This window comes from Marmota flaviventris, chromosome 13, assembly GCF_047511675.1.
Source record: "Marmota flaviventris isolate mMarFla1 chromosome 13, mMarFla1.hap1, whole genome shotgun sequence".
Classification (NCBI taxonomy): domain Eukaryota; kingdom Metazoa; phylum Chordata; class Mammalia; order Rodentia; family Sciuridae; genus Marmota; species Marmota flaviventris.
In genome coordinates, this window is record NC_092510.1 from 67171215 (window position 1) to 67197438 (window position 26224).

At 47.9% G+C, this 26224-nt stretch overlaps 1 protein-coding gene across 1 annotated transcript in view; it reads left to right on the forward strand.

The window, feature by feature from the left end:
• Positions 1–24485, forward strand: part of Dnai1 (dynein axonemal intermediate chain 1) — a 58912-nt gene extending 34427 nt beyond the window's left edge. The window contains exons 10-19 of the mRNA XM_071600398.1: positions 538–622; positions 4218–4335; positions 4600–4643; positions 14158–14405; positions 19243–19332; positions 19468–19555; positions 20198–20277; positions 21483–21631; positions 21732–21831; positions 24222–24485. Coding sequence (XP_071456499.1) covers positions 538–622; positions 4218–4335; positions 4600–4643; positions 14158–14405; positions 19243–19332; positions 19468–19555; positions 20198–20277; positions 21483–21631; positions 21732–21831; positions 24222–24485 — 1266 coding nt within the window. The remainder of the gene's footprint in view (positions 1–537; positions 623–4217; positions 4336–4599; positions 4644–14157; positions 14406–19242; positions 19333–19467; positions 19556–20197; positions 20278–21482; positions 21632–21731; positions 21832–24221) is intronic.
• Positions 24486–26224: the final 1739 nt, after the last annotated feature.

The window sequence follows — 26224 nt, forward strand, 5'->3', positions numbered from 1 at the left end:
CTCAGTTCTCCCTTATATTCCATGCGTGCAAGCATATCTCTCCCTTCTTTAGGCTTTGGTGGCTTCCTCGACTTGTGACTAAATAAGGGGGTTGGACCAGGAGATTTCAGAGGCCTGTAATGGGTGTCTGTTATTCCCTGAGCTAGTGAAACCTCTCTGTTCCCACCAAAGATGCCTCTTACCTATTCTTAGCTGTGCTCCCCTCCAACACCTGCCTTGGCTCTCTCTGGTGCCTTATCTAGTACACAGAGAGATGCCTTCTCCAAAACAATCCCAGAATGAAAGAATGTGAAGCATACTCTGTCCAGGGCCCAGATATGTCAGCTGATATCCCTTGTGCCATCTGTGAGGGAGGGGTTCTTGGAAGGCAGTGGTGAAGTGAGTTGGACCTTGAGCCATGCAGAGATACCATTACAGAGCCATTTGGTTTAGTAGTGTTGGGGAGAAATTGCTGAACCAATTGCAAGTCTTCCCCACCTTAGGGCATATTACCTTGCCAAATGCTTATTAGGATGTGTGGTTTCTGTGTTCCCACAGAGTGATGATATCACCAAAGTGACCCAAGCAGCTAAAATTGTGGAGCGAATGGTCAATCAGAATACATATGATGATGTTGCTCAGGGTAAGATTTCTTGTGCTCATATTAAAAACTCCTCATAAAAACTGATATTTGAGTATCCCGTGCTAATTCCTATATATGCAAGAGAAAGAAAAAATTCCTCCCTCCTCTGGCTGTCATTGAGAGGACAAGACTTACACAAGTCAACCATGAACAATGGCATAAGAAACAATAGCCTTAGTGTTGAGATCTGACAATGGTATAGCAAGAAATGCCTGCACATTAGTGATCCAATGTCATCTTCCCAATACTCCTGGGAAGAAGACAGAGCAAAGATGATTACTCTTACTTTGTACATGAGACATCTGAGCCAATGTCACCTGGCTGGTGAGTTGGCAGAGGGGGGCCCAAACCTAGGTCTTGAGCTTCATTCTGTGTTCTGTTCTCTACTCAGTTGGAGTTGCTATAATGCCAGAATATACTAGATAGACAAAAACTGCTTGGGAAATCCCCACCAAAGGAAAAGGGAAGATAAGTTATGATTGGGAGCAGTCAAGGAAGGCTTCAGGGAGGTCTGAGCTAGATGTCAAGGGACAGCAGAGTCTGAGTAGGAGGATGGCAGAAGAGAAGATGTTCTGGGCAGAGGATAGCATGAGCAGTGACTTGATGGCAAGAATGCATAGGAATGGACTCCGGAAACAAGGGGCAGCAAAAGTGGTGAGAGTTCAGGCTGGAAGGGTGGTTGGAACCAGTTTATGAAGTGCCTTGGATATCACAAGGGATTTGAGATTTCTCCACAGATAGTTCAGAGGCATTGAAGCCTACTAGGCAGAGACACAGCTCAGTGAGAACTGGGATGGAGGAAGATGTGAGTAAGCAGAATACAAGGATAAAGGTAAAGGTGCAGGTTGGAATGGGTTTTGCCACACCTAAATCATAGGGAATGGAGAAAAGGAGCAATAATAATGGAAAACAGCACCGGCATTCACTGTGTGTGGCCTATGTGTAAAGTATTGTGCTGTCTGGTTTATGTGTATTATTTTATTTTTCCTGACAGTTTTACTCTGTGAAGTGAATACCATTATTATCTTCAACTTATAGAGGAGAAACTCAGGCTTGGGTGTTGCTACTTGTTCAAAATCATAGCTAGTGGGAGCTCTGAGTAATTGAACCAGAATTTGAACACAGGCCCCTTGGATCCGTTGCCTAACCACTTTACCATGAGGCTACAGAGCCATGGAGCAGAGGCGATGTTTCAAATAAACACATTCAATAGATCTATCCTGATGATTAATTAGTGATGAGGTGAAGAAAGAGATTGATTCAGAAATGCTTAAATCCAGGGGCCTGGGAAATTCTGGTGTCTTTGACAGTGCCAGGGAAACGGAATCCTTCCCATGGCATGAACAGCACATTCCCAAGTGGCTTGTATTTCCCTAAGAGGTTGTGCATTTATTTGGAGCAGCTGCCTCCCCAGAGTTGGCAGCTCCTTGCTGCTGGCTGGTCTCCTTTGCTGACAGCCTAGGGCTCTTCTTGGTGACTTGATGTTCATTGCTCACCCATGGGACATAAAAACCAAGGCTGCCAAGACCAGGAGCCTAAACAAGCCCCCTTGTTATCATTCAGGCTGGAAAACGACCTTGAGTGCTTTTCAAAGCTGTCAAAGTACACAGCAGCTGTGAATGAATTTGTCACTCACACAGCTTGGCTTCCTGAAACCCAGCCTATGCAAGTGGCCCGCCAAAGGGCTGCAAACCTGATTAATATCCATGGAGAAACTGGCCTTGTGAACCACTTTCATTTATAAGAACACAGTCACATAAAAATGCATTGAACTTTGATTTTTTTAATTGCATACTCTTTTTCCTTTGGGAAAGTGTAATCATGAAGGAGAAGTGAAAATAGAGAAGTGTTACCAATTAATCTCTCTGAAATGAGGTACTTTCAGAGACACCCCAAGCTCAGGAATCTCTGATGTGATCAAGGCTCACGCCTTTCTGACCACTTGAATCTTTTTTGTTTCAAGACATTTTTGAAATCTGAATGTAATCTCACAACCTCAAGGTATGGGCCATTGTGAGAAATGCTGGAGCAATGCCTGGGCTTGACCTTGACTGTTTTGGATTAGAGGTTCATTTTCTAGTTGGTCATTCTTGTTTGGAAATAAAACCGAGAAACCATTTCACTTCAGTTTCTCTATTTCCTTGCATTCTTCGAATGGTCATTGGGTGCTGCTGTGTGGCTACCCTGTGCTAGGCACTGAGGACCTTGGAATGAGTGATACACATTTCCTGCTCTCGAGGAGTTGTATAGTAGGGAAAATAGGCAGAATAATTGTGTGACAGATGTTTTAGTAGAGAAGAGGCAGGAATAGAAAAAGAGGAAGAAAATAGCTCTACTCAAAAGAAAATAATCCAAGCATGGTGGTGCAAGAGTAAAGTCCAGCGGCAGGCTAAGGCAGAAGGATTGCTTGAGCCCAGGAGTTCAATACCAGCCTAGGCAACATAATGAGACCTCATCTCAAAAAAAAAAGAAGAAAAAATAAAATACCTTACAGAGCGGGGGTGGGGGAGGAATTTGATCTGGATTGGGAGTAAGAATGTGCCAGGAAAACCAGGACATTTTATACATGGAAACACAGAAACACAAAGTATACAGAAGCATATAGAAACATGAGATAACTTGACTCATTGGCACTATTTGGTATAAAGGATACATAGACAGCTGGCTTGAAATGATGTGAAGGTGGAGGCCAATAGCCTTGGTTTGACCAGGGAGCCCCTGTATAAGGAGAGCCATGGAGGGGGGGGGGTTCCACTGGGATGAGAAGAGTGGTGTGGTAGAGTTTGTTTGCTCTCCATCTGGTAGTTCGGTGGAATGTGGGCTGGAGGAGGGGTTATAATGGTAGGGAGATCAGTTAGAAGGAAGCTGTAATAACTCAGATGAAGGAATCTGGGACCTGAACTTGGGCATTGGCTATAGGTTTAGAGAGAAATGAATGGATTAAAAGGATATTCTGGAGGAAACTATAACAACTGGTAAAAGGAAATCAGTCAAGGATTACGTAGGTTTCTGGTTTAGACATGTGGAAAGATGAGGTTTCTACCTAGCTTAGAGAAAATGGGAGGCAGAAACAATTTTGAGGCAGATGAAGTTGAGCTTGGGGAATCCATGGGGGATCCAGGCAGCTTCATTATAGTGAGGTTTGGCAGTGGATATGAGGATGAGCTGCATTTTAGGGATTTAGGAGGCAGAATGAATAGAACTATTAATCAGCCTCTGGCAGCTGAAACCTTGAAATTTGGCTGCTCCAATCTGAGTCCTCTGAAGTGCTGGGGAAACTCATGGGGACAAGGGCTGCAACCTGGGATTCTATCCATGAGCACATGGCTACTTTATTGTAATTTGCTTCCAACAACAATGACAGTAACAATAGCTAATACATAAAAAGAAGTTACTGTGTACCAGGCATTTTTCTAAGCACTTTGCATATATTAACTCAACATATCCTCATAGCAGTCCTTTGAGATAGGTACTATTATTCCTACCCGGAAACACAAAGAGGTTCATTGTATTGCCTGATGAGACAGTAATTGGTGAATCTGGCTTTGCTGAAAAGTGGCAGTCAGGAGGCTGACTCTACCTGTGTGTATTTAAGATTTTAAGTACTATGAGGATGCTGCTGACGAATACCGGGACCAGGAGGGTACACTGCTGCCGCTCTGGAAGTTCCAAAACGACAAAGCCAAGCACCTGGCCGTCACCGCCCTCTGCTGGTGAGTATAGACATTGCAGCAAACTCAGAGCCCCTGCTGCTCAGAGTAGCCCCCCTTTATTGCGCTTAACAACCTTGAGTGTGACTCGTGGCAACATGGGAAAAGCAGGGCTGTGATTCCTATGGGACTGCAGAATCGTCCAACGTCTCCCAGCTGGTAAACGCCCAAGTTGGACAGTAAATATCTGCAGTGTAGTTAGGCACTAATGTCCATGGAAGGGACATGTCCACTTCCTATGCCAATGGGTTCGTATTTCTTTTGCAGGAATCCAAAGTACAAGGATCTGTTTGCAGTAGGACATGGCTCCTGTAAGTGATCCAGCTATTCTTTCATTGGCTCGTGCAAACAGCAAACACTAAGTACCTACCCTGTGCAGAGTTCTTGGCTGGGTGTGAGAAATGTGAAGATGACTAGGATACCCCCTGGGAGATCCACAGTCTGATGGAAAGACCTATAATCCTATGGGCAATTAGTGTTGAATGAAGGAATGTATAAAGCTGAATATGCCAACTGAGCCTTGAAGGAAGAGAGAGCACTCTGGCAGAGGGGCTAGCATAGTTTAAGTCTGGAGGCATGAGAGAAATGGCAGGAAATGGAGCTGTCAAGGGACCAGGGTCAGCCCTCAAAGGGCTTGGTAAGCCATTCCAAGAAGCTTGGAGCTTCTCCTGAGGGGAAACCACTGAAGGAATTTGAGAAGGGTAGGGACAGGTCCACTTCAGAGAGGAATTGCAGGCCTGATACTGGAGTCTGGTACAGGCATCTCAGGGAGAGATGGGACGATCTTAAACACAGCTGTGGAGTGTGATGGAGGCCCTCTCCTGCATCCTCTCCTAGCCTTCTTGACCAGCCCTGGAGCAGGGTTGTGGGTGGAGGTGAGGACAAGTGCTTGAAATTCATGACTTGGCTCTGGATCCCTGGAAGACCACTGTTGTCCAAATGTTCCTGCCTCTGCCATTTACATACTCGGGGCAGAGAGGCAGCACCCAGTGATAATTGTGTCTGGGCAATTTGGTTTTCTTTATGTTACTTGGTCCAAGCGGAAGTCTCTACTGCTGTGCTGGCCTGGACATTCCCCCTTTCCAACAGGAGAGGGCCCTATACTTCGCATTAGTCGCACCTCCCCATTGCTAACCGTGTGTTCTCTGGCTGGGAGAATCAGCTTCTGAGAACAGAAAACCTCTCCATTCTACAAGCTGCTGCTGGCTGGCAGGCAGACAAGCTCCTGGTTGCTGCCCCTCAGATCGCCTGTCAGCCCATTCTTTGACCAGGGTGGGGGAGAGGGAGGGAGTACAAGGAGGAGTTGATGTTTGTCATTCCTCTCAGGGAGGAGACGTTGGAGCTGCTCCCAGTCCTGTGGACTGGGCTGCCTTTGAGGATGCCCTGAATGCCTGCTTTGTGTCCCCACTCCTGAGGGTGGGCTGCTGCCAAATGGGAAGCACCCTCCCCCTCTGGCAGAGAACAAGCACATTCTTCCCCTCTGCTGCAGCTACTGGGTCTGGAACAGGGCCTGGGGGTTGGGCAGATTCACCCAGGAGTAGGTGTGGACCCCCCTTTGAGGCTGCTCTCAGCCCAGGCTCTCTGCTCAGGATGAGGTGAGGGTGTGTGATCTCCCCAGAAGATGGGAGAAGAAACTCAGTTCTATCCTATTCTCCATCAGGGTCAGAAGCAGTGTCAGTTGGTCGGGGTCAAAATGGAGGCTGTTTAGTCAGTAGCAGTAGAAAAGGATAATTCATCCCCCACAAAGCGATGACATCAAAGCTGAAAGGCCTGGCAGCCTCCTATGGACAGGCACATACCCAGGAAGGGTCTCTTTGTCCTCCTTGGCCCTTTTAGCCATATCCAAATGCCTGAGTGCTACCCGCAATCAGCTACAGCCCTTCCCCTGGAATCACTTCTCAGTGGTGTACTCTGGGTCTTGGTCACCTTATTGATGATAAGGAGAGGCTGATAACCTGCCAGGCCTCTGTATCAGGGCTGTGTTGAGTCACATGTGAGAGTAAAGAAGTAAACGTGCCCTACGAGTTGTAGGAACCACTTACACATGAAGAGCAACCATTGCTGATTTGGCTCAGTCTTTTCCCCGGCTTTCTTGCAGTACTTTCAGGGGTCCCAGGCAGAATAAAGGGGCTGGGAGTCAGAGGTGAATCTTTTGGGGAGCAAGGCCCAGGAGCAGTGGCAGCGGTATTTACTGTTGCTGTCACTGGTACAGTAGTTGTTGGCAGTTTTCAGATGGGCATCTTTTATAGAGCCTTTTATATTTCAGTACCACTTGCAGAAGCCAGAGGACAGCCAGTCCGGGCTGGGACCCAGGAAGGTCCCATCATCTACTCCTGAGATCACCTCTGGGAGACCCATGCTCTTGAGTGTCCAGGTACCTCCATGGAAGAAAAAGCACAAAGTGGAGGCAGGCAGAGGACACCCTAGTTGCCGGATGGGGTCTTTCTGAAGAGCAGTTGGTCTCACCAGCTTCTGTCACAATCTTTGGAAGCTCCCAACTACCAACCCCCATCCCCATAATCAGATTTTGTCATGAGGACAAACACTGGAATGAGAATTTGTGTTTATTTCTGGTTTTGACCTTGGTGAACTGAATCCAGACCTCATGCATTTCCTTTTGCCTGGAATTTCTAGATGTTTATTCTGTGACCCAGTCACATAAAACTTTGGTAAGGTAGGCATGTACCCTAGGAAAGACTGGAGCTTGGCTGGAGTCAGGTCAGAAGCAAGCAGGTGGGGAAAAGGGGATCTGGGAGCTGCCTACAACAGCTCAGAAGCATCCACACCTGCATCCCCTTTAGGGCAGCTGTATGCCCGCATATTACGCTTCTTAAAGGGAAGATACTGTGATGTCCCTGAAGCCAGGCTCCTTGTTCCCAGCAGAGTGAAGTAAGAGGCTGTCAGCAGATGAGGGCAGGTAGAGGAATGTTGGAGAGCAAAGGCAGCTAGTCCAGGAAGAAATGGCCCTGGAACTGCTGGGGTGAAATTATGTCCGCCTGCTGTACTGAGAGGGTCCTTTCCAGCTCATTAGCCAGTTCATAGCAGGGAAATTGGGCCTGTGCATGGTCTGTCAGGCAGGGATGGTGGAACAGATCCTGGAAACTCTGGGTGGTCCTGAGGCGATCACAGAGGAGATGAGGCAGGAATTTCCTCAGCAGGTCTCTTAGTGGAAGTGCAGGGGAGCCAGCTGTGCTTCAACCCAGCCTCCCTTTGGGGCAGCACCTCCCTCTGGGGCAGCACCTCCCTCTGGGGCAGCACCCTTAAAGGGGCCAATGGCAGGCCCCAAGATCCAGGACTAAACTCACTCCTGTTCTGTCCCAGCATATCCTGGCCTGTCCCTGAGCCTGCTCAGACCAGAGATACACTTGTAGGGATTTAAATCTTTCCTGATCATTTATTTGTCAGCTTCACTAATTAAGCAGTGTTAATTTCATTTACTGAAAATGGAAATTCATCCACCTCATTTCTCCCTGTTCATCCTCCACACACAAAATCCATCACTCCTCAGCTGCAGGCTGCGTAAAATTTACAGGACTAATTATGTTGTCAGGTCTCTTTGTAAATACAGTCCATAAAGGCCACTATGCTTGCTGGGTTGTAGTGTAAGGGCATTCCCATTGTTAGTTTAATTACTGGTTAGTTATTAGGTTCTCAAATGTTTGCCTCATTTTCCCTAAATCAAATTAAATGTCCTGCTTGATGTATTCTGTCTCCAAGGCCTTGCTCTTATTTCCCACACTGTTTAAATAAGACTTCTAATCCAATGAGAGTGCCTGGAAAAGCCCTACTGCCTGGAAGCCTGCGCCCAGCTTGGCACCATGGCCTCTGGGCCATGTTTGAAGTTTGGAACCCTCTGGAAACCGATGCCATTCTTCAGGCCAGACTTGGGTTAGTCCCCTGCCTCTAGAGACTGCAAAAATTCTGTTCCTGGAGTCCAAGGTGGCAGGGCTGAGCTGTGGGAAACTAAGGAAGGCTTTCGTTATTATCATCAGAAGAGCTGAGGATCATTTCATCTATCCGCCTGACTTCTAGAGGGACTGCTTCCCAACTGTCCCAGAAAAATAGTGCCATCTATGGGAGCTTGTCTCTTCCACTCATAAAAGTAGAGTTTGGGTCAATCTTCCCTGAATGCCTATGGTATTTGTTTCCTGTTGCTGTCGTAGTAAATGACCACAAACATCATGTCTTAAAACAACATCAATTCATTGTCTTACAGTTCTAGAGGTCAGAAGTTCAAAAGCATTTTTACTGAGCTAAAAATCAGGTGTCAGCAGGGCTGTGTTCCTTCTGGAGGCTCATGGAGAGCACCTGTTTTGTTTTCTTTTCCAGCTTTCAAAGGCTGCCCGAATTCCATGGCCCTCATCTAGCTAGCAATCGCATCATTCTGACATCTGCTTCTGTCGTCACATCTCATTCTCTGACTCTCCTGCCTCTATTTTTCCCTTATAAGAACTCTTGTGATTACATTAAATCCATGCAGATAATCCAGGATAATCTCCCCATCTCAAGGTCTTTAACTTAATCACATCTGCGAAGTCCCTTTTGCCATGCAAAGTGTCATATTTATAGGATCTGGGGATTAGGATGTGGACATTTGGGGGGGGAGCATTATTCTGCCTACTGCACACCCCCTCCAAGTGCTTCTTGCATGACTTAATAAGGGAGTCATCAAACAGCTGCTGCCTTGGAGCCAGTCCTGGGCTGGCCTCATTTAAGATGCCACAGTACAAGAGGGAGCCTGCTGTCCCAAGCTGGCAGGGTACCCTTGTCTCTGCAGTTTGCCATCTACTTCCTACTGACCATTGACCTGGCCTTAGCCTGGTGGCCCAACATGCCCTCTGCCTGCCTTGTTTCCCAGAATCCTGAGTAGGAACTAGGGTTTTCCTGACAGCCAGCATTCTCCATAGTGGCCCCTATGACATAGAGCTGTTCTTTACCTGCTGGGCAGGAATGAAGTTGTGGTCTGAGGTCCCACTACTAGTTTCCAGTTCAAGAAGACATCAATCCTCAAGTTTTTGTTGTTCTTGTTGGATATACATGACAGTAGAGTGTATTTTGATATATTAGGATGAATACATGGAGTATAATTTACTCTAATTAGGATCCCATTCTTGGGCTTGGAGGTGATGTGGAGTTTCACTAGTGGTATATTCATATATGAGTATAGGAAAGTTATGTCCGATTCATTCCACTGTTTTTCTTATTCCTGTCCTCTCTCCCTTCCCTTCTTTCCCCATTGTCTAATTCAATAAACTTTTATTCTTCCTCCCCTGCCCTCCATCCAGGTTTCTCCCTAGGCACTGTTCTACCAGAACTCTAGCAGAAGAAGCTGAGGACAATCAGAGCTTTGCTCTGTGGTGGAATTAAAACACACACGTGCATATGTGCATTCACACCCACATGCACGCTCGCTACTCCCCTTGCCAGAGATCACAGCTTTCTGAGAACTTCCACATCAGGCTCTGTCTCACAGGGGGTCGATTCTCCTCCCCCAAATCTTTTGGATTATTGAAGGGTAGAGTCAGGGAGGCCTTAGTGATTATCCAGTAGAGCAGGGTGAGAGGAAAAGCTTGATTGCCACAAAGAGAAAGACTGCTGAGGAGCAAGCCAAGGTGTGCTCCCTCCATCCTTCATGGCAGGTCAAGGAAAAGACCTGCTCACAGTTCCTGACAGTGTGTGGGGGGAGGGGCAACACCTCAGAAGAGATATTCTCAGTGACTGAATAGTCTAGAAGACCTCCCAGAGAGGGTCCTCATGGGCTGGTAGACCCTCTAAACAGTTGGAGAGACTATGAGGCAGCTTAAGGAAGCAACAGGAGCAAAAGTACTAAGACGAGCAGAGCTAATTTCCTGCTAGCAACCCTTTCCCTCTGTCTCAGGGTCAAGGTCTGTGTGATTATCATTTTTCTCTCTCCCTCTCTGTCTTTCTCACTCTACCCTTTTCCCCCTCTATTTCTCCTCTGTTCTACCAAGCTACATATACTTACTGAAATCCTATAGCCTAGAAGACCCCAGAATTAATTGACTGGCTCCAGACTTGAGTCTCTGCCTCTTTATACAATAGATGGTGGGGTTAGGAGGTTCCTATCTGGGTTTCTGGACTCTCTAACCCTTCCTTAAGAAGCCAGGAAGTTTGTGGCATTCAGAGCAAAGTACTCCAGGGGCCAGACCCAAGGTTCTGCAAGCCTTGAGTCTGTGGGACTCTAGCCCTCATTGGTAGCTGAAGCATTGAGGGTGACTTGAAGCTAATGTCGGACTGGGACTGTTAGTGACCTGGCTGGTGATGTCATACTGATGGAATATTGGATGACTAAGCAATGATATCATTAGGGATTGGTGCTATCATACCTTCCCTTGCAGGGTCAGAGACAGGCCACTCATTAGATCCTGCAGTTGAATGAGTAATTCCAGCAACCCAGGAGACTGAGGCAGGAAGATTGCAAGTTCAAAACCAGCCTCAGCAACTTAGTGAGAACCTGTCTCAAAATAAAAATAAAAAGGACTGGGGATGTGCTCAGTGGTTAAATGTTCCTGGGGTCATTTCCTAGTACCAAAAAAATTTTAAAAATTTTTTAAAAAGATAATGATGATATGATGTTGGGACTATTGGAGGTTTGGGCTGTGATGTCACACTGGCTATACCTGGAGAATGGAATAATGAGATCTCAGAGAGGCCACTGGAGTCAGGGTGAGTTCATAGTATAAGATAGAGTTGAGAGGAAACCCCAGTTGAATAAGGGTTTTCTTGGTGTGATTGGGCAGAAAGACCCCCAAATTAGAACTAAGGAAGAATGAAGTCTAGAAACCATGATCTCCGTGCCTCATTTGGTTGCAAGTAACAGAGATTATTAAACCAGTTTGACAAAATGGGCCTCAATGTCAACATAGTATGACCTGGGAACTAGTATGATTGGTTGTTCTCTATGTCCCTCTCTCATGAAATCCATGTTCTTCTCTGTAGTCATTCCCTTTTATCCTGCTTGACTGCTCTGTCACTTATGCATTCTCTAGTCCATAACCTGGAGGGACTGGATTATTTTTGCTAGTAATCACCACCCCATTAGGTTTGGTGACCCCTTCCTCTCCTTTCTCCACATCTGTGTAAACACCAGATTACTAGAGCAGTATATGTGCAGCTATCAAAGGGACATTGGGTGTGGCAAACACCATGAGATATGCATCATGCAGCAGGACACACCATTTCTGTCCTCTAGGCCTCAGTTTCTCTGTCTGTAAAATTAGGCGGGCACGATTCCAGCCTGTGGTCTCAGTGGTTCTGTAATTGGGTTAGAGATGTCTTCAATACAGAGTTACTAAGCCAACCTACGGCTTCCTAACCTCTTTTCCTGGTTTCACTGGTCATGAACACTCTGTGCATGAATGTAGGGGTAGAGGTTTATGTAAAGAAAGTAAGTCGCCAGGTGCAGTGGAGCACGCCTGTAATCCCAGCAACTGGGTAGGCTGAGACAGGAGGATCATAAGTTCAAAGCCAGCCTCAGCAAAAGCAATGTGTTTGGCAACTCACTGAGACCTGTCTCAAAATAAAATACAAAGTAGGTATTAGGTCTGGGCATGTGGCTCAGTGGCCAAAAGCCCCTGAGTTCAACCAAGTACAAAAAAAAAAAAAAAAAAAAAAGAAGAGAAAAGAAAAGTCATCACTGCTGTCCCTCAAGGGGCCAAGACCTATACTTAGTAAGAGCAATTGTGAATGTCATGCTTACCTTTGCTCCTTAGTGCAATAAGGATAGCATCTGAGTCCTTGGCTTGAGCAGGCATTCCTTCACTCTCTTGTTCACCCACTTACCTGCCTGCTTACCTACTCACCCTGTGTCAGTCTTGACCAGCATAGAAGAAGGATTGGAATTTGGAGTACCAAGGGCTCGCCTCTGACCTGGCAGTTGGCTGGTCAGTTTGTGGATTACTCATTCAGCTGCAGAATCTAGTGATTGGCTGTCTCTGACCCTGCAAGGGATAACCGATAGTAGGAGGCCCAGACCAGGTTTGATGAACAAAAGGAGCTAAATTTGTTTGATGAACAAAAGGAGCTAAAGTGATGGTCACCCTGTCCAGTTCAAGCCTTTCATGTTCTGGACAAAAAAGACACTCCCCTCAGCCAGCTGACCCTTGAAGTCAACCCATGGGGCCCACCTGGAGTCCTATAGAATGAGGTACTGTCACGTCCACCCCATCTACCCCAAGGTCAGCCTCCTACTGGTTTTAAGATAGAGTCAGGCATACGGTGACCCAGCTTTGGTATCAGGGCATCTGGAAGCCCTCAAGTGTCTACTTTTTGCTGGGAGGCTCACTTTCCCCAGAACAGAAGCATTTTCCTTCCTGATTTACCACTTGCCCTCCCCATGGCTCTGGCTGAACCCTGGAATCTTCTCTCCTAGGTGCATGTGTGGCCTCCCTTGCAAGTGATCCAGGGAGGGGCTACTGATTCAAATTTGAGAGCTGGTGAGGATTAACCCAACAAGGGAAGGTGGTCTTCCCCATAGACAGCTGCTCTGGTGGGCATGCCAGCTTGCCTCAGCTTCCAGTGTACTTTTCTGTTTTGTTTTTTTCTACTGGGGATTGAACCCAGGGGTACCTAACGACTGAGCCATATCCTCAGCTCTTTTTTATATCTTATATAGAGACAGGTATTGCTGAGTTTCTTAGGGCCTTGCTAAGTTGCTGAGGCTGACTTTGAACTCGCAAGCATCCTGCCTCAGCCTCCCAAGCCACTGGGATTTCAGGCATGTGCTACCACACCTGGCCCAATGTACTCTTCTAAAGACAGCCTGGCTCCTGCCCTCTCCCTGCTCTCAATCAGAGCTCAGTTTGGTCTTTGTAAAATGCCTGGAGTGGGGATACCTGGGACAAGGCAGTAACTGAGTTCATACCTTGAGCCCTGGATCTGGGTCCAACTAAACCTGACTTCCCCCACACCCTTTTCCTCATGGTATATAGGTTTGAACCCAGGAGTGCTCTATCACCAAGCTATATCCCTAGCACTATTTTTAAGTTTTTGAGACAGGGTCTCCCTAAGTTGTTGAGGCTTATCTGAACTTCTAATCCTATCTCACCCTCCTGAGTCACTGGGATAACAGATGTGCACAACCATGCCCTGACCAGACATTTTCTTGATTAAGGGTCAGCCTTAAAAATAAAACAGAACAACTTAACAAAACTAGTCAAGTTGAGGTTACCTCCCTGACACTCCCACCCATATGCTTCATACTTCAAGACTGGATACTTTGGAAAAAAAAAAAGACTGGATACTTTGTCACAAGGTCCCAGGTCCTACATTTGTCAGGAACAAAGGAGGAGGTCCTAAAGCAGGGAAAGTGGAAAGACTCTCATATTGGCCAAAAGTCTCCCTTGGTATAGGGCCTACAAAATGGGGGCTGCACTAGCCTCTACCTCCCTGGCTGTAGTTACTTTGAGTTTGGGAAAGGGGCTGAGAGGTCTGAGCTGGTTGTAGGGAAGTTGGATTTGAAGACTACGAAACGACTATGTTCAATGACTGCATATCAGGGTGGGCACCAAGTGTGCAGAAAAAATGAAGAAAGAGCACTCTTTTGACATGGGGCAGGTAGGAAGTCTGAATAAGCCTGTGGCAGCATGACTGGCTGGCTGGGATCTTCCCATGAGCCCTGGAAAGATGTAGGCAAAAATCTCATAATTCCATTTCACAGAGAAGGTAAAACCCAGGGAGGGATCCCAGGCTCTCTGATAGGCAGAGCAGGGCAGGACTTGCCCAGAAGGTGGGATAGGGGCAAGGGGGCTCTCTCAGCAGAACAGATGGATCCTCCAACTCTAACTACCCTTCTTCCCTGGGTAGATGACTTTATGAAGCAGAGCAGGGGCATGCTGCTGCTCTACAGCATGAAGAATCCCAGCTTCCCAGAATATACCTTCAGCAGTGACAGTGGCATCATGTGTCTCGACATGCATATGGACCATCCCTATCTAGTGGTGGTGGGCCACTATGACGGAAATGTGGCCATTTACAACCTCAAGAAGCCCCAGGCCCAGCCCTCCTTCCGCAGCACAGCCAAGTCTGGCAAGCACACGGATCCTGTATGGCAGGTCAGTCTCCCACCAGAATGGGAGAAGTATGTGGCCCTGGGAACCACTGGGAGGGGAGGAACTTGGGGAGGAGGGGCCATAGGCAAGGAGCTGGGGGTGGCAGGTACCAGCTTAGAGCCCAAGAAACTGGGTGTGAGAAGAGGCAGAGAAGTGCAGTAGGTACAAATCAGGAGGTAAGAGAGTCTCCAGTAAGAAATGGGGTCTGCTGCCCTTATGCTCCCATCAGGGGACCCCATCTCTCAGCCAAGGAGCTCCTAGGTTTGGCAATCAGTAACTCTGAGGCCATAGAGGGAGGCCTCCAGGGCCTGACAGGCTCCAGCTGGATATGTTAGGGACTCCAGATCTTTGTCTATAGGCTTGCTTGACTCCCGACAGGGTCTCTCCTCTGCCATCTGGGCTGTATTTTGGGAAGCTCCCAGACAGGGCTGGGTACTGCTGGTTGCCTGCCCTCTGGGTGGAGCTGAAGGCCCTGGCAGACTGAGGTTTGTCCTTGAACCAATTTGTAGCATTGCGCTTCTTCAGATGGGCTAAGAGGGGTGGGCAGGGCCTCTGCTCTAATGTGAGATGAGCCCCAGACCATAACCAGGACATTAGGTCTAGATTTTACCTTGACTTTGTGTATTCTATCTTATTCTATGGGATGTAGATTTCACAGATTTCCTCTTAGAGTGTTTTTTTAGGGCTTTTCAGGCCCCTCCTCACTATCTCCCAAAGGTCCCCTGCTTCTATAGCTGTGTATGTTCCCCGCTGGGCAGAGCAAGTCTGGAAGAATCTAAAGATGGATTTCTGCTTTAAATTTCCCAAAGCCTCTGGGCTTATCCAGGAGCACTCAAACTCTGTCTTCTCATCTTTTTCTGCTCTCCTGCTCTGACAGTCTTCAGGCAGGCTTTGTATCTCTGCCTCTTCTGGCTTTGAGCTCCCCTGTCCAGGCACTAGGTCTGAGCACCTAGACAGGCCTGAGCAGAGAGAAGACTGCTCAGGACAGCAACATAGTGCCCTCTCAGTTTGATCCTTTACCCAGAGCCTGGGGAAGATGGTGGAAAGGAAACAGCTACACATCTTCCCCTGCTCCCTACAAGCAGGGACCAGAGGTTGCAGCTTCAGGAATTCTCTCCACCAAAAAGTCCACCTTCTTGGGCTGGGGTTGTGGCTCAGAGGTAGGGCGCTCGCCTAGCATGCATGAGGCACTGGGTTCAATCTTCAGCACCAAATAAAGTAAGATAAAAATATTTTGTCCATGAAAGACTTTAAATCCAGACAGAGAAGAAAAGACTTGCCTTGATGGTGCCAGTGCCAATCCTGCTTCCTGCTTTATCAGCCCAGATATCCGAGGGCCAAGCAAGGAGCATCTCTGGCTGACCCGACCACCCTCCTCAAGCCCAGGAGAGAGGGAGAGGCCCAGCCCAACCACCCTACTTCTACTCTGCCGTGTTCTCTAAATCAAGAGCAAGTTGAGGGGAAAAAAATAGGGCACAGAGAAGATGTTATCTTTTTCTTTGGACAGGTCCCAGAAAGACTAAACCTCACTTGGACAGGGGTGGCTTTCTCTTTTACCATCCTGCCAGGAAAACAGGGTTTTGGGCTGGAATCACTGCATGTGACCTGGGAGGAACCTATCTATCATTTCCTGTTCCTTTCTTTTCCTCTCATTTCTCTGTCCATTTCTCATTCATTCACTCATTCATCCTTTCAGTAACTCCTCCCTATTTGCTTCTCTGGTTGCTAAGGATGCTCAAGGGCCTAGGTTCTGGACTTCATAGTGGGAAGAGAACCACAACCATAGGCTGACCAGGGCAGGAGAGAATGCTAAGTGCTGAAGTAGAGGTGTGCACTGAGGGAAATCCACATTGTCCTGGGTGGGGACTAGGGGCAGAAGGGTCAGCTAAGTCTTTCTAGAGGAATCAACTCCTAAGCTGAATTGTGAGTGATGGAAAGGTGTTAGTTAAATGAAGAACGGCACAAGGAGGGTCACTTACGCAATGACATGGGATTTCAAACAGAGTGGCCTGTGTTACCCTGGGGGAGGGGAGCAGACCTGAGGAAAGGGTAGGCATCCAGTCCTCAGGTACTTAGTTATCAAGATAAGAAACTTGGACATTGTAGGTCAGTGATTTCAAAGAGAATGTTAATACAAAGCACAATATATTAAAAAGATGGGATTGGAACTTCTCTGGTAAGATCAGGGCCCTGCTTACTTCAGGGTCCACTGTTATTATGCACTCTGTCCCCTGCACTAGTTTCCCAAGGCTCCTAAGATTTCCCCTGAATCTTGTTTGAAGATTTCTGTCCAATCATCAGAGAGTTTGGGTTGAGGAGTAAGTCATGATTGTTTCTTTGAAAGATCATCTGGCTGTGCATGAGAACTTTCAAAGTCTGAGCAAAGGTAAGGAGCAGTGCAGATGAGGAGGTAGGATGGAGAGCTGTTAGGGCAATAAAATCAGTAGGAGGAAGGAATTGAATAAATATGAGAAAAGGGAAGAATTGATGCTGCCCATGTTTGGGGTGCCCAGTAGGGCATCTACAGAAGTAGGAAATGGCAGAGAGGAACAGATTTGGCCAGAAGTTAATACAAAAAGACTGATAGATACCCAAAGGGAAGTCTCCTCCAGGCAGTTGGAGGTAAGAGTGTGGAGCCAGCCAGGTGAAATGATGTGTGTTCTCAGCTACATGGGAGGCTGAAGTGGGAGGATGGCTTGAGTCCAGGAAGCAATATAGCAAGACCCCAGCTCAAAAAGAAAAGAAAAGATTTTGAAGGAGAACCAGCAGGCTGGTGAATGAGATATCAAAGATATCAGAATCCAGGTCCTTCTTTTTTACTTTTTTGCAGTGCAAGAGATTAAACCCAGCACCTTGTGCATGCTACTAAGTCCTTCTTATGGGGACTGTATCCAAAGTATTTGGAGGAACCCAGAGAGGTTTTTTGGACTGCAAGTGCCAGGCTGGGGTAGGAGTTTGTTCTGTTGGCAGTGGGGAGTCATGGAGAGAACTGTCTTTAAGACTGAGCTCCTGTCCCATGACACAGGCCACTTCTACAGAGACCCTGCCTAAGTAGTCCGGCCTTGCCAAGGCCCTACTGTGAAGCCTCAACCAGTACCGGAATGTGGGGTATGTGCACGTGTTGTGCATTATGGGAAAGGGAGCAGGAAAGCTGTATGAGCAAAGACTGGGGGCAAGCAGGGGTCTGCCTTAATCAGATAAGGTGAAAGAGGGGGAGTTAATTAGGGTCCAGCTCTTCCCTACCACCTGGTCCCTGGGTGTTCATTCATTCTCTTAACCCCACTTACCACTGTGCCTCTCCTGCTTTATTCCTATCCTGTCACCTCCACTCCAGGAGCACGTGTGTGACTTAAACACACACACACACACACACACACACACACACAGTTGCTTGCAAATGCACACACCACCCCCCATTGGGCATCAGGCTGCTAAGTGGGGTGTGAAATACAATTTCCAAGAGTGCTGGCGTCTGCTCATTAAACACTTCCCTTTGCAGCTCCCTAGTGCCTCTTACAACCTGGCCTTTGACACCCCCTGTCCCCTCCCCCCTTTAAAGGGACCACCTTTACACAGAGGGGAAGTATTTTCCGTACAGGGTAAGCTCTAATTTGAGCTTGAGCCTTTACTTGCTCTACTGTGTTCTACCCCCCAGTGAAAGCTCAAAAGAGCCCTCTGCCCAGACAAGCCCAGGAAGGACTCAGTCCGCCCTCCCACAGCTCTGATCCGCCTGGCCTGGGGGGTGGTTGGGGAGAGACAACCTCTTCTCCCCACCCCCCAACAGCCATGGTGACAGCTGCGGTTACAGGCAACAGCACTAGGTTCTTGGCCTCCCTCACTGAGCCTCTGATTGTGACAGGGGGAGGAGACTGGACAGTGGTCCCGGCATGGGCGGTCTGGAGGGAGCCAGAGGATAGAAAGCTCTGGGCGCCCAGCCCCACCCCAACTCCCTGGGACTTGGCTTGGCTAGGCCTCCACATCTGGCAACAGAAACTTGAGCTTCAAGCGTGTCATCTTCATAAGACAACAGCTCTGTCTCCAAAACACTTTCCCATATGTTTGCTTCCAGCCCTGAGAAGACGGGTGGGGCAGGATAATTAACCCTGATTTGCAGATGGAGAAATGCGGCTCAATTCTGGGATTTGGGAGCAAGATTCTGGGAGCAGGAGCTAGTGATGACGTGAAAGTGGGAACAGAGGAGCCACTTCCTAGAGAAAGGCCAAGCCTAAGAGGAGGGCAGAGGAGGGGGTGTACTCCTCTTCTTCTCCACCCTACCCCCAAGCAAGCAGGAGAAAGACCCTGCAGAAACTTGGCACCCACATTGCTAGGATGATGGTAATAATGAAGACATTAGCCAACATTTGTTGAATACTTAATATGCACAATGTTCTGACTTAAGTGTTTCACATATCATATCTCATTCCTCACAACAAGCCTATGCTATTATGACTTCCACTTTATAAGTGAGAAAACTGGTTTTTGGGCCCTGTCCTTTCCAGGTCATGTCTCTATAAGGAGGTTGAACCCAAAACTATATAGGCTTCTTCCCACAATGAGGGTCCTAAAATTCAACCCAGGGAGGAATATGTACCTCCACTGCTGATATTAGATTAGAACAATGCCTGACTGGCACTGTTGCCCCAGGTTGGTCAGGGACAGAGGGATACCAGAGAGACAGAGATGGATGGGAGGAGGTACACAGGACCAATCATGGGATTCTGGGAAATGGGCTCCCAGAACTTGCTTCTGAGCCTCAGATGGGTGCTTGGAGGAGCCCTGCTCACAGTCCTATCTCCACACCCTAGCAGGGTCCCCGAGCTCATGTTTTTGAATGTTTCAGGTCAGGTGGCAGAAGGACGACATGGACCACAACCTTAACTTCTTTTCTGTGTCATCTGATGGCAGGATCGTGTCTTGGACACTTGTGAAGGTTGTCTCTTTCTCAGAGAGGGTCTTGCAGGGGTAGATGGAGACTTGGGGGAGCCAAATGGCAAAGGATATCCCCCCTGGTCCTGCTGATCCACCCCAACATGTATGCTCTCCCTCAACCCCTCTGTGAATACAGAGTGAGCTGGTTCACACAGATGTCATCAAGCTGAAGGTGGAGGGCAGCACCACGGAAGTTCCTGAGGGGCTGCAGCTACACACAGTGGGTAGGAACCCCCTTCAGGCCTGGCTAGCCATTCAGGCCCCCTGAGAGTCAGTGAGGGTGGCCCTCTCCTTCTCAACACTCTCTCCCCAATTTGTGCTGAGCCCAGACAGGAGGTAACAGGAAAGCCTGAAGCTGTCAGCTTAGCCCTTGGCCATTTGCAGACCCTTCCTATTTACACAGGTCCCTTCTGAGTTTTAAGACCCTGTTCTTGTTTATGCAGATCAGGTGCTGTTATGCAGATCCATCCCTGTTTATGCAGATCAGGGCCCTGTTTACCCAGATTCTGTCCCTGTTTACTCAATTCCCACCCTGTTTATGCAGACTATATCCCTGTTTGCACAGACCATGTCCCTGTTTGCAGACCTGGTCCCTGTTTACCCTGACCCTGACCCTGTTTAACTCAATCCTTGCCTTGTTTACCTAGGCCCCCATTCCTGTCTACAGAATTCCTGGCCCCTTTGCAGAGTTCTAACTGCCTGGGACAAACAGGCCAGAGAACCGGTTTCTGTTTGCCTGGCCTAGTCCCAGCCCTCACAGGGGCCCAGGTTCAATCTGTCCCTCACAGAGCCCTTTTGCTGAGCAGGGGCGGTGCTGGGGAGCTCCTTCTCAGGATTGAACTAAGGCTGTTCCCTCTTCTCTTAAGGCTGTGGTACTGCCTTTGACTTCCACAAAGAGATCGACTACATGTTCCTAGTGGGCACAGAGGAAGGGAAAATCTACAAGGTGAGGCATCACTGCCCATGGCAGCACCTCTCAGGGCCACTTGGACCTGAGCACCTGGGGAATTTAAAGCACTCAGCAAATCCTGTCTGACAGATTTTAGTGATGCTCATCAGTTCTGGAAGGCTTCTTGGGGGAAGACAATGCATTTCTTGATCAGCTTGGATGGGAAGAAGGACTAAATGCAAGAAAGGGGATGGAGAATCTAGAGCGTGACTTTAGTCCAGCCTAGCTTCTTTCCCTTTGGGCTTTTCCTTTCTTCCTGGGAGTGGAGCAGGGGTGGGATTGGGGGCTGGGGAAGTTGAAACATTCTGGGCAAACTTCCTGGAGGAGATCTGAATTTGAACTGGACTTTGAAGGCCAGGCAACAAGCAGATTGATCTCAGAATATCGGGTGCATCCCTGCCGGCAGGACACAACCTCACAGTTGGTGTCTGCAGTGTCTCAGTGTTAGTAGGTGAACATCCCTCTGAACCTCCATCGTCCAGAAATAGCTCCACTGCAAGCTTTTCTTAGGCTCAGAGACTCAGAATGTTAATTACAGGCAGCCTCCCGGGAGCCCCTGAGGCCCAGCCAGAGCTGGTCTGAATGCAAAAGAGGTCCCCACCCCCTCTCCACCCCTGCCGTTGGCAGCCCCAGAGAGGCAGAAGGGAAGGGGAGACCAGTTAGTCACTCTATCTCCTGGAGGGAGGGGGAGAAAGAGGATCGCAGGCTAAGGCAAGAAACTGAATGGAAAATCTGGGGATCCTGAGTCTACTCCCGGCTCTGCACCTGCTCTAATCTGTACACGGTGGGATTTTCTCACTGTTACTAGGGTAATGTCTGCTGCAGTGGACCCAGGGCTCCATCTGTCCTGTGCACAGGTCCTGGTCTGGAGAAATCCAAAGCCTGAGACCTGCTTTGTCCTGACACAGGGACAGAAGACCTTTTCTAAATGGCCTAGAGTCCCCAGGGGTCAGCCGCTAAGCAGACTACAGCACTTTCCTTCACCCTCCAGGAAGGCTCCCCTGTCCTCCTGAACCCCCAACCCCTAAGTGCTCCTTTCTCTCTGGGTGTGTGGAGGGTGGGAAGAGTAGCCAGCAGCTTGGCCCCAACAATGTGGAGTAAAGAGGAGGCTTCAGTTCTGGTCCTCCATGGCCCCTAAGGAGGCTGTGGCTGCTGGCTTTTATCTCAGTGTTGACTCCTGATCTCTCCTTACTTCCCACCAGTGCTCTAAATCCTATTCCAGCCAATTCCTCGACACCTATGATGCCCACAATATGGCAGTGGATGCTGTGACCTGGAACCCATACCACGCCAAGGTCTTCATGTCCTGCAGCTCTGACTGGACAGTGAAGATCTGGGACCACACCATCAAGTGAGGGGCCTGCCCCTGGACCTGCCCTGTCTTGGGCCCCTCCCCTGGGCTCTGGCATTATAAGCCCTGTGTCATGGAGTTCACTCCTCCACTACTGCAGGACCCCCATGTTCATCTATGACCTGAACTCAGCTGTGGGTGATGTGGCCTGGTCACCATACTCTTCCACTGTGTTTGCAGCAGTCACTACAGATGGAAAGGTGAGTGGCCCCTTCCTGACTCTGCTGAGCCCCTACTGAAGATCAGGTGAAGTATATCAGGGTCTCCCTCCTGGAGAGCCCACTCCATGCCCAGGTCAGTAGGGAAAAGTGGGACATAAGGACTGTGCATTCTCAAGGGCCAAGGCATCCAAGGTCTAGCCAAAAAAAAAGACTCATTCATCATAGGAGACCTCAAGGAGGGAATGGGGCTGTTTATCAGAGGAGATGAGATGATGCCATCAACCAATTCTCTTCTCTTGAGTTCCCTGGGGAGGGAGCTAGAGGGTTGCAGGGGCCAGCTCTAGCTAAAGAAAAATTTATGAGCCAGAACTGATCTGTGACTGAAATAGTGTCTATAAGTAGAGAGTCCCCTCTCTCTGGAAATGTGCAAGCTGATGCTAAGAAGAGGCTTCAGTGGGGCAAAATGGGAGGGGTCTATTCAATATTGAGAATTAGCAAAAGCTCAGAAACATTTTGTGAGCACAACCTCTTTTCCTTACAGATTTTGATATAAACTAAAAGAAATGCTGCCCCCACGGAAAGAATATAGTGATTAAGGCATCACCCTAAAGTTAGTTCATCATCTATATCCTGAGCAGATGTTTACTAAGGGCCAACTCTGGTGCCCAACTGTAGGCTAGACCTAGTGATTCAGGCACTTGCCCTTATGGAGCTTACATTCTAGTGAAAGGAAAGAGACAAAAAGCAACATCACCAAAAATTTCCATAATGTTAAGGGCAGAGAATTAAAATCAGGGGGCTAGAGGGTAATGTGCTAACAAATGTTTATAACAACATTATTTGTAATAACCAAAGAATGAAATAAGCCAGCATTCATCAGCTGATGAATGGATAAACCAAAATCTACTGTATGTGTGAAAGAATTATTCTTCCGTAACACCAAGGAATGACATACTCAGACATACATCATGGAAGAACCTCGAAAACGCTAAGTAAAATAAGCCAGACACAAAAGGACAAATATTTTATGTTTTCATTTATATGATATGCCCATAATAGATTTGCCTAGTATATTCAAAATAGGTAAATCTATAGAAATGGAAAGTAGACTTGTGGTTACCCAGGATTGGGGAGTTAGGGAAAATTGGGAGTGACTGCTCCTAGGTACAAAAGTTTTTTGGGGGGTGATGAAAACATTCCAAAAATCAGTTGTGATGATGGTTATATAACTGTGAATATACTAAAAACCAAGAATTGCATATTTTAAATGAATGAATTTTATAGTATGTGAATTATATATCAATAAAGCTGTTATAATAAAAAGAGAGAAGAAAAGGATTGTATGGTTTCTTGAGTGATCAGGAAAGGCTTCTTGGAAGAGGTGATATTCAGGCAGAGAGCTGAATGACAAGGAGCCAACTGAATGACAAGATGGGTTGAATGATAAGACAGGGTGGGGAAACCATCACCCTAAGCAAATGCTGGCACAAACCCTAAGGTAGGAATGAGCTGAGGGGTTTCAAGGACAGGGAGGCAAGTGAGGCTGGTGTGTAGTGAGTAAAGCAGGGAGAGCCCAGTGAGAGTGAGGTGGGGGCTAGAGAAAGGGATCTGGATTTTATTTATAGTGCCAAGGAGACTCTGGAAAGATTTTAAATTTTTTAAAGGGAAGTCTGGCTGCTGCATGGAGGATGGATTATAGAAGGGCAAGAATTTTAAAGGAGGGGGCCAGTTAGGAGACTGCCACAGTTGTTTAGGCAGGAATTGATAGTGGGTTGGTCTTAGGTTGTGGCAAAGATAACATCAAACATTTATTGGACACCTGTATGTCAAGCACCATCTGAGCATTTGACATCTGTAACTGGTATATAAACCCTGGCTCTGCCACTCACTAGTAAGTTAGCCTCTAAAAGCTTCTAACACCTCATTTATAAAATATGGATAACAGAACCACCTTATAGCGTGGCTGTGAGAAGCACAATTAGATGTTGCAGCCTTGCGACATGTGTGCCGAGTCTGATAAATGGTAGCTGCTATTCTTATTTTTTTACTTTTTATTTTTTTTGTAGTTATAGATGGATGTCATGCCTTTATTTTATTTGTTTGCTTTTATGTGGTGCTAAGGATTGAACCCAGTGCCTCACGCTAGGCAAGCGCTCTGCCACTGAGCCACAGCCCCAGACCAGTAGCTGCTATTATTGTTGATTCTGTATAGACTTAAAATTTCTTCTAATTTTTTTAAAATTCTCACTCCCTTAACCACAAAAAAAAACATAAATAAAGAATAAAATTCCCTCTCTCACTGCCGCCAGCTCTAGTATGCTAACCATTAGCCTTCTGTAGTCTCCCCAGAAATTTCAGGGCTAGTTCCTGTGAGGTGAGGGACAAGAGCCTTATCACTCCTGAGTGTGCTGACACCAGCCCCTCCACAGGCCCATGTGTTTGACTTGGCTGTCAACAAGTATGAGGCCATCTGTAACCAGCCGGTGGTGGCCAAAAAGAAGAACAAGATCACCCACGTGCAGTTCAACCCCATCTATCCCATCATCATCATTGGCGATGACCGTGGGCATGTTACCTGTCTTAAGCTCTCACCCAACTTGCGCAAGATGCCAAAGGTAGGGGCTCTGGGAGTTTGGGCTGCTACAAGAGATGAGGATAGTGGGGAGGAGCCAAAGGAGAGTAGCCACCAGTGACCCTAGGTTTCTGGCTTGAAGGACCCCAGGATAAGGATGGTCCCATTGCATGAATGAGGCACAGGGGAGGAGAATTGGTTATGAGGAAACAGGTCGGTTTTGACCTACTGCATCTGAGCTCCCTGTTGGGCCAGGTGGAGATACACGTTGGCTTGAGCCTAGGGCTTGAGTGAGGGCATCCCTGGGCATCCTTTACTGGGATGCTGTGGATGTGACAGGTCACCAAGGCAGGGAACTGGAGGTTTAGCCAGTGCTTCATAGCTGGGCTTACACAGAGCTTCAGCTCCAGTGTCCCTCAGCTGGAAGCTGTGGGTCTAAACAGGGAAGGAGGAAATGAGCCAGGAGGAGGGTAACTAGGTCAGCAGCTATGCAGTCCTCCTTTTTAGCTCTGGTTTCTTTTTCTGGGGTCTCTAATGGTCAGGAGCCACTGCCCAGAACCCAAGAGCCACAAATATAGGCCATGGGGCCCAGAGCCATGACCTAAAAGTCTAAACTGAGTCCAAATTTAGACTTAAGAACCCAGACTTTTGCCCCAGGCCTTAAAGTCCAGAGCCCTAGGACCCAACTTAAAAATTCAGAGCCCAAGAACCCAGAGCCCAGTCCTGCCCATTCATGTACAGAGTGGAGATGGCTCTTTGCTTTCTTCCAGGTTCTGGGCTAGAGTTAGGGTTGAATCAAGTTGCCCTGATTAATGTACCTGTTGGTTGCAACCTGAGGCCTTTACTGCAGTTTGAGGCAGAAGCAGAGACTCTCAGCCACTGGACTTCTTCCCTCTGCCTCTACCCAGACAGGGTCCACTGTACCATCCCTCTGGCACTGGCTTGGTCTATTCCCCACCATGGCCAGGGAGGCAAGGGCTGAGTGTGGCCTGGCCTGTAATTGTAGCCAGCTGGGGGAGGGGGTGGACTTGGCTATAAATACTCTGAAGGCTGCTAAGCGCCTGCAGCTGTGGCCCAGAGGCTGTGGTGGGCTTTTGGGGGTGGGGGGAGTCGGGCGTGGTCTGAATCTCTTTGTTGAGCCCAGCTAGTTGGCCTCGGGAGGGGGAAGGAGGGAAGAAGGCAGCACAATTTGTGGAACAGACACAATCTGTTCTTAATTTAATGAGGAGAGAGGGGAAGGTTTAAGCTGGCAGAGCTGGACAGCCCTCTGGGAGAATGATGGTCACCCTTTGGGGGAGAAGCACAGCAATGACACCATGAGAATGGTAGATATGCTCTGATCTGGGGAGGCAAGAATCTCGCACAGGTAAATATGCTCTACCTGCTCTGATCCGGGGAGGCAAGAATCTCCCACAGTTCCAATTTCCCACAGAATAAGGATCAGTCATGATTGTGAGAGCTGGGATCTGTGTATTTGGAAACTCATCTCTGAGGACCTGAGCAGGGGACAGTGGGTGCTGGTATTGGTTGAGTTAGAGATTCCTGTGATCCTATCAGCAGTCAAGAGATTTATACAAAAGGAAGTCCTGTGGGCATCCTTACTGCCCCTCCACTGTGAAATGCAGACTCTCTACCCTTCCCAAGAGGTCTTTACCACAGAAGCTCAGGCTTCTCTGCACAGGGAGCTTCCTGTGATTGCTGTCAGAGGTCAAGGACTATCTTACCTCAACTACTGTATAGATGGTAAACTGAAGGCCAGAAAAGCAAGGGACTTGCCCAAAGTCATAAAGGGTGTTAATGACAGAATTGGAATAAAAAACCAGGTTCCCTAAATCCCAGGGGATGGGGTGAGGCCAAGAA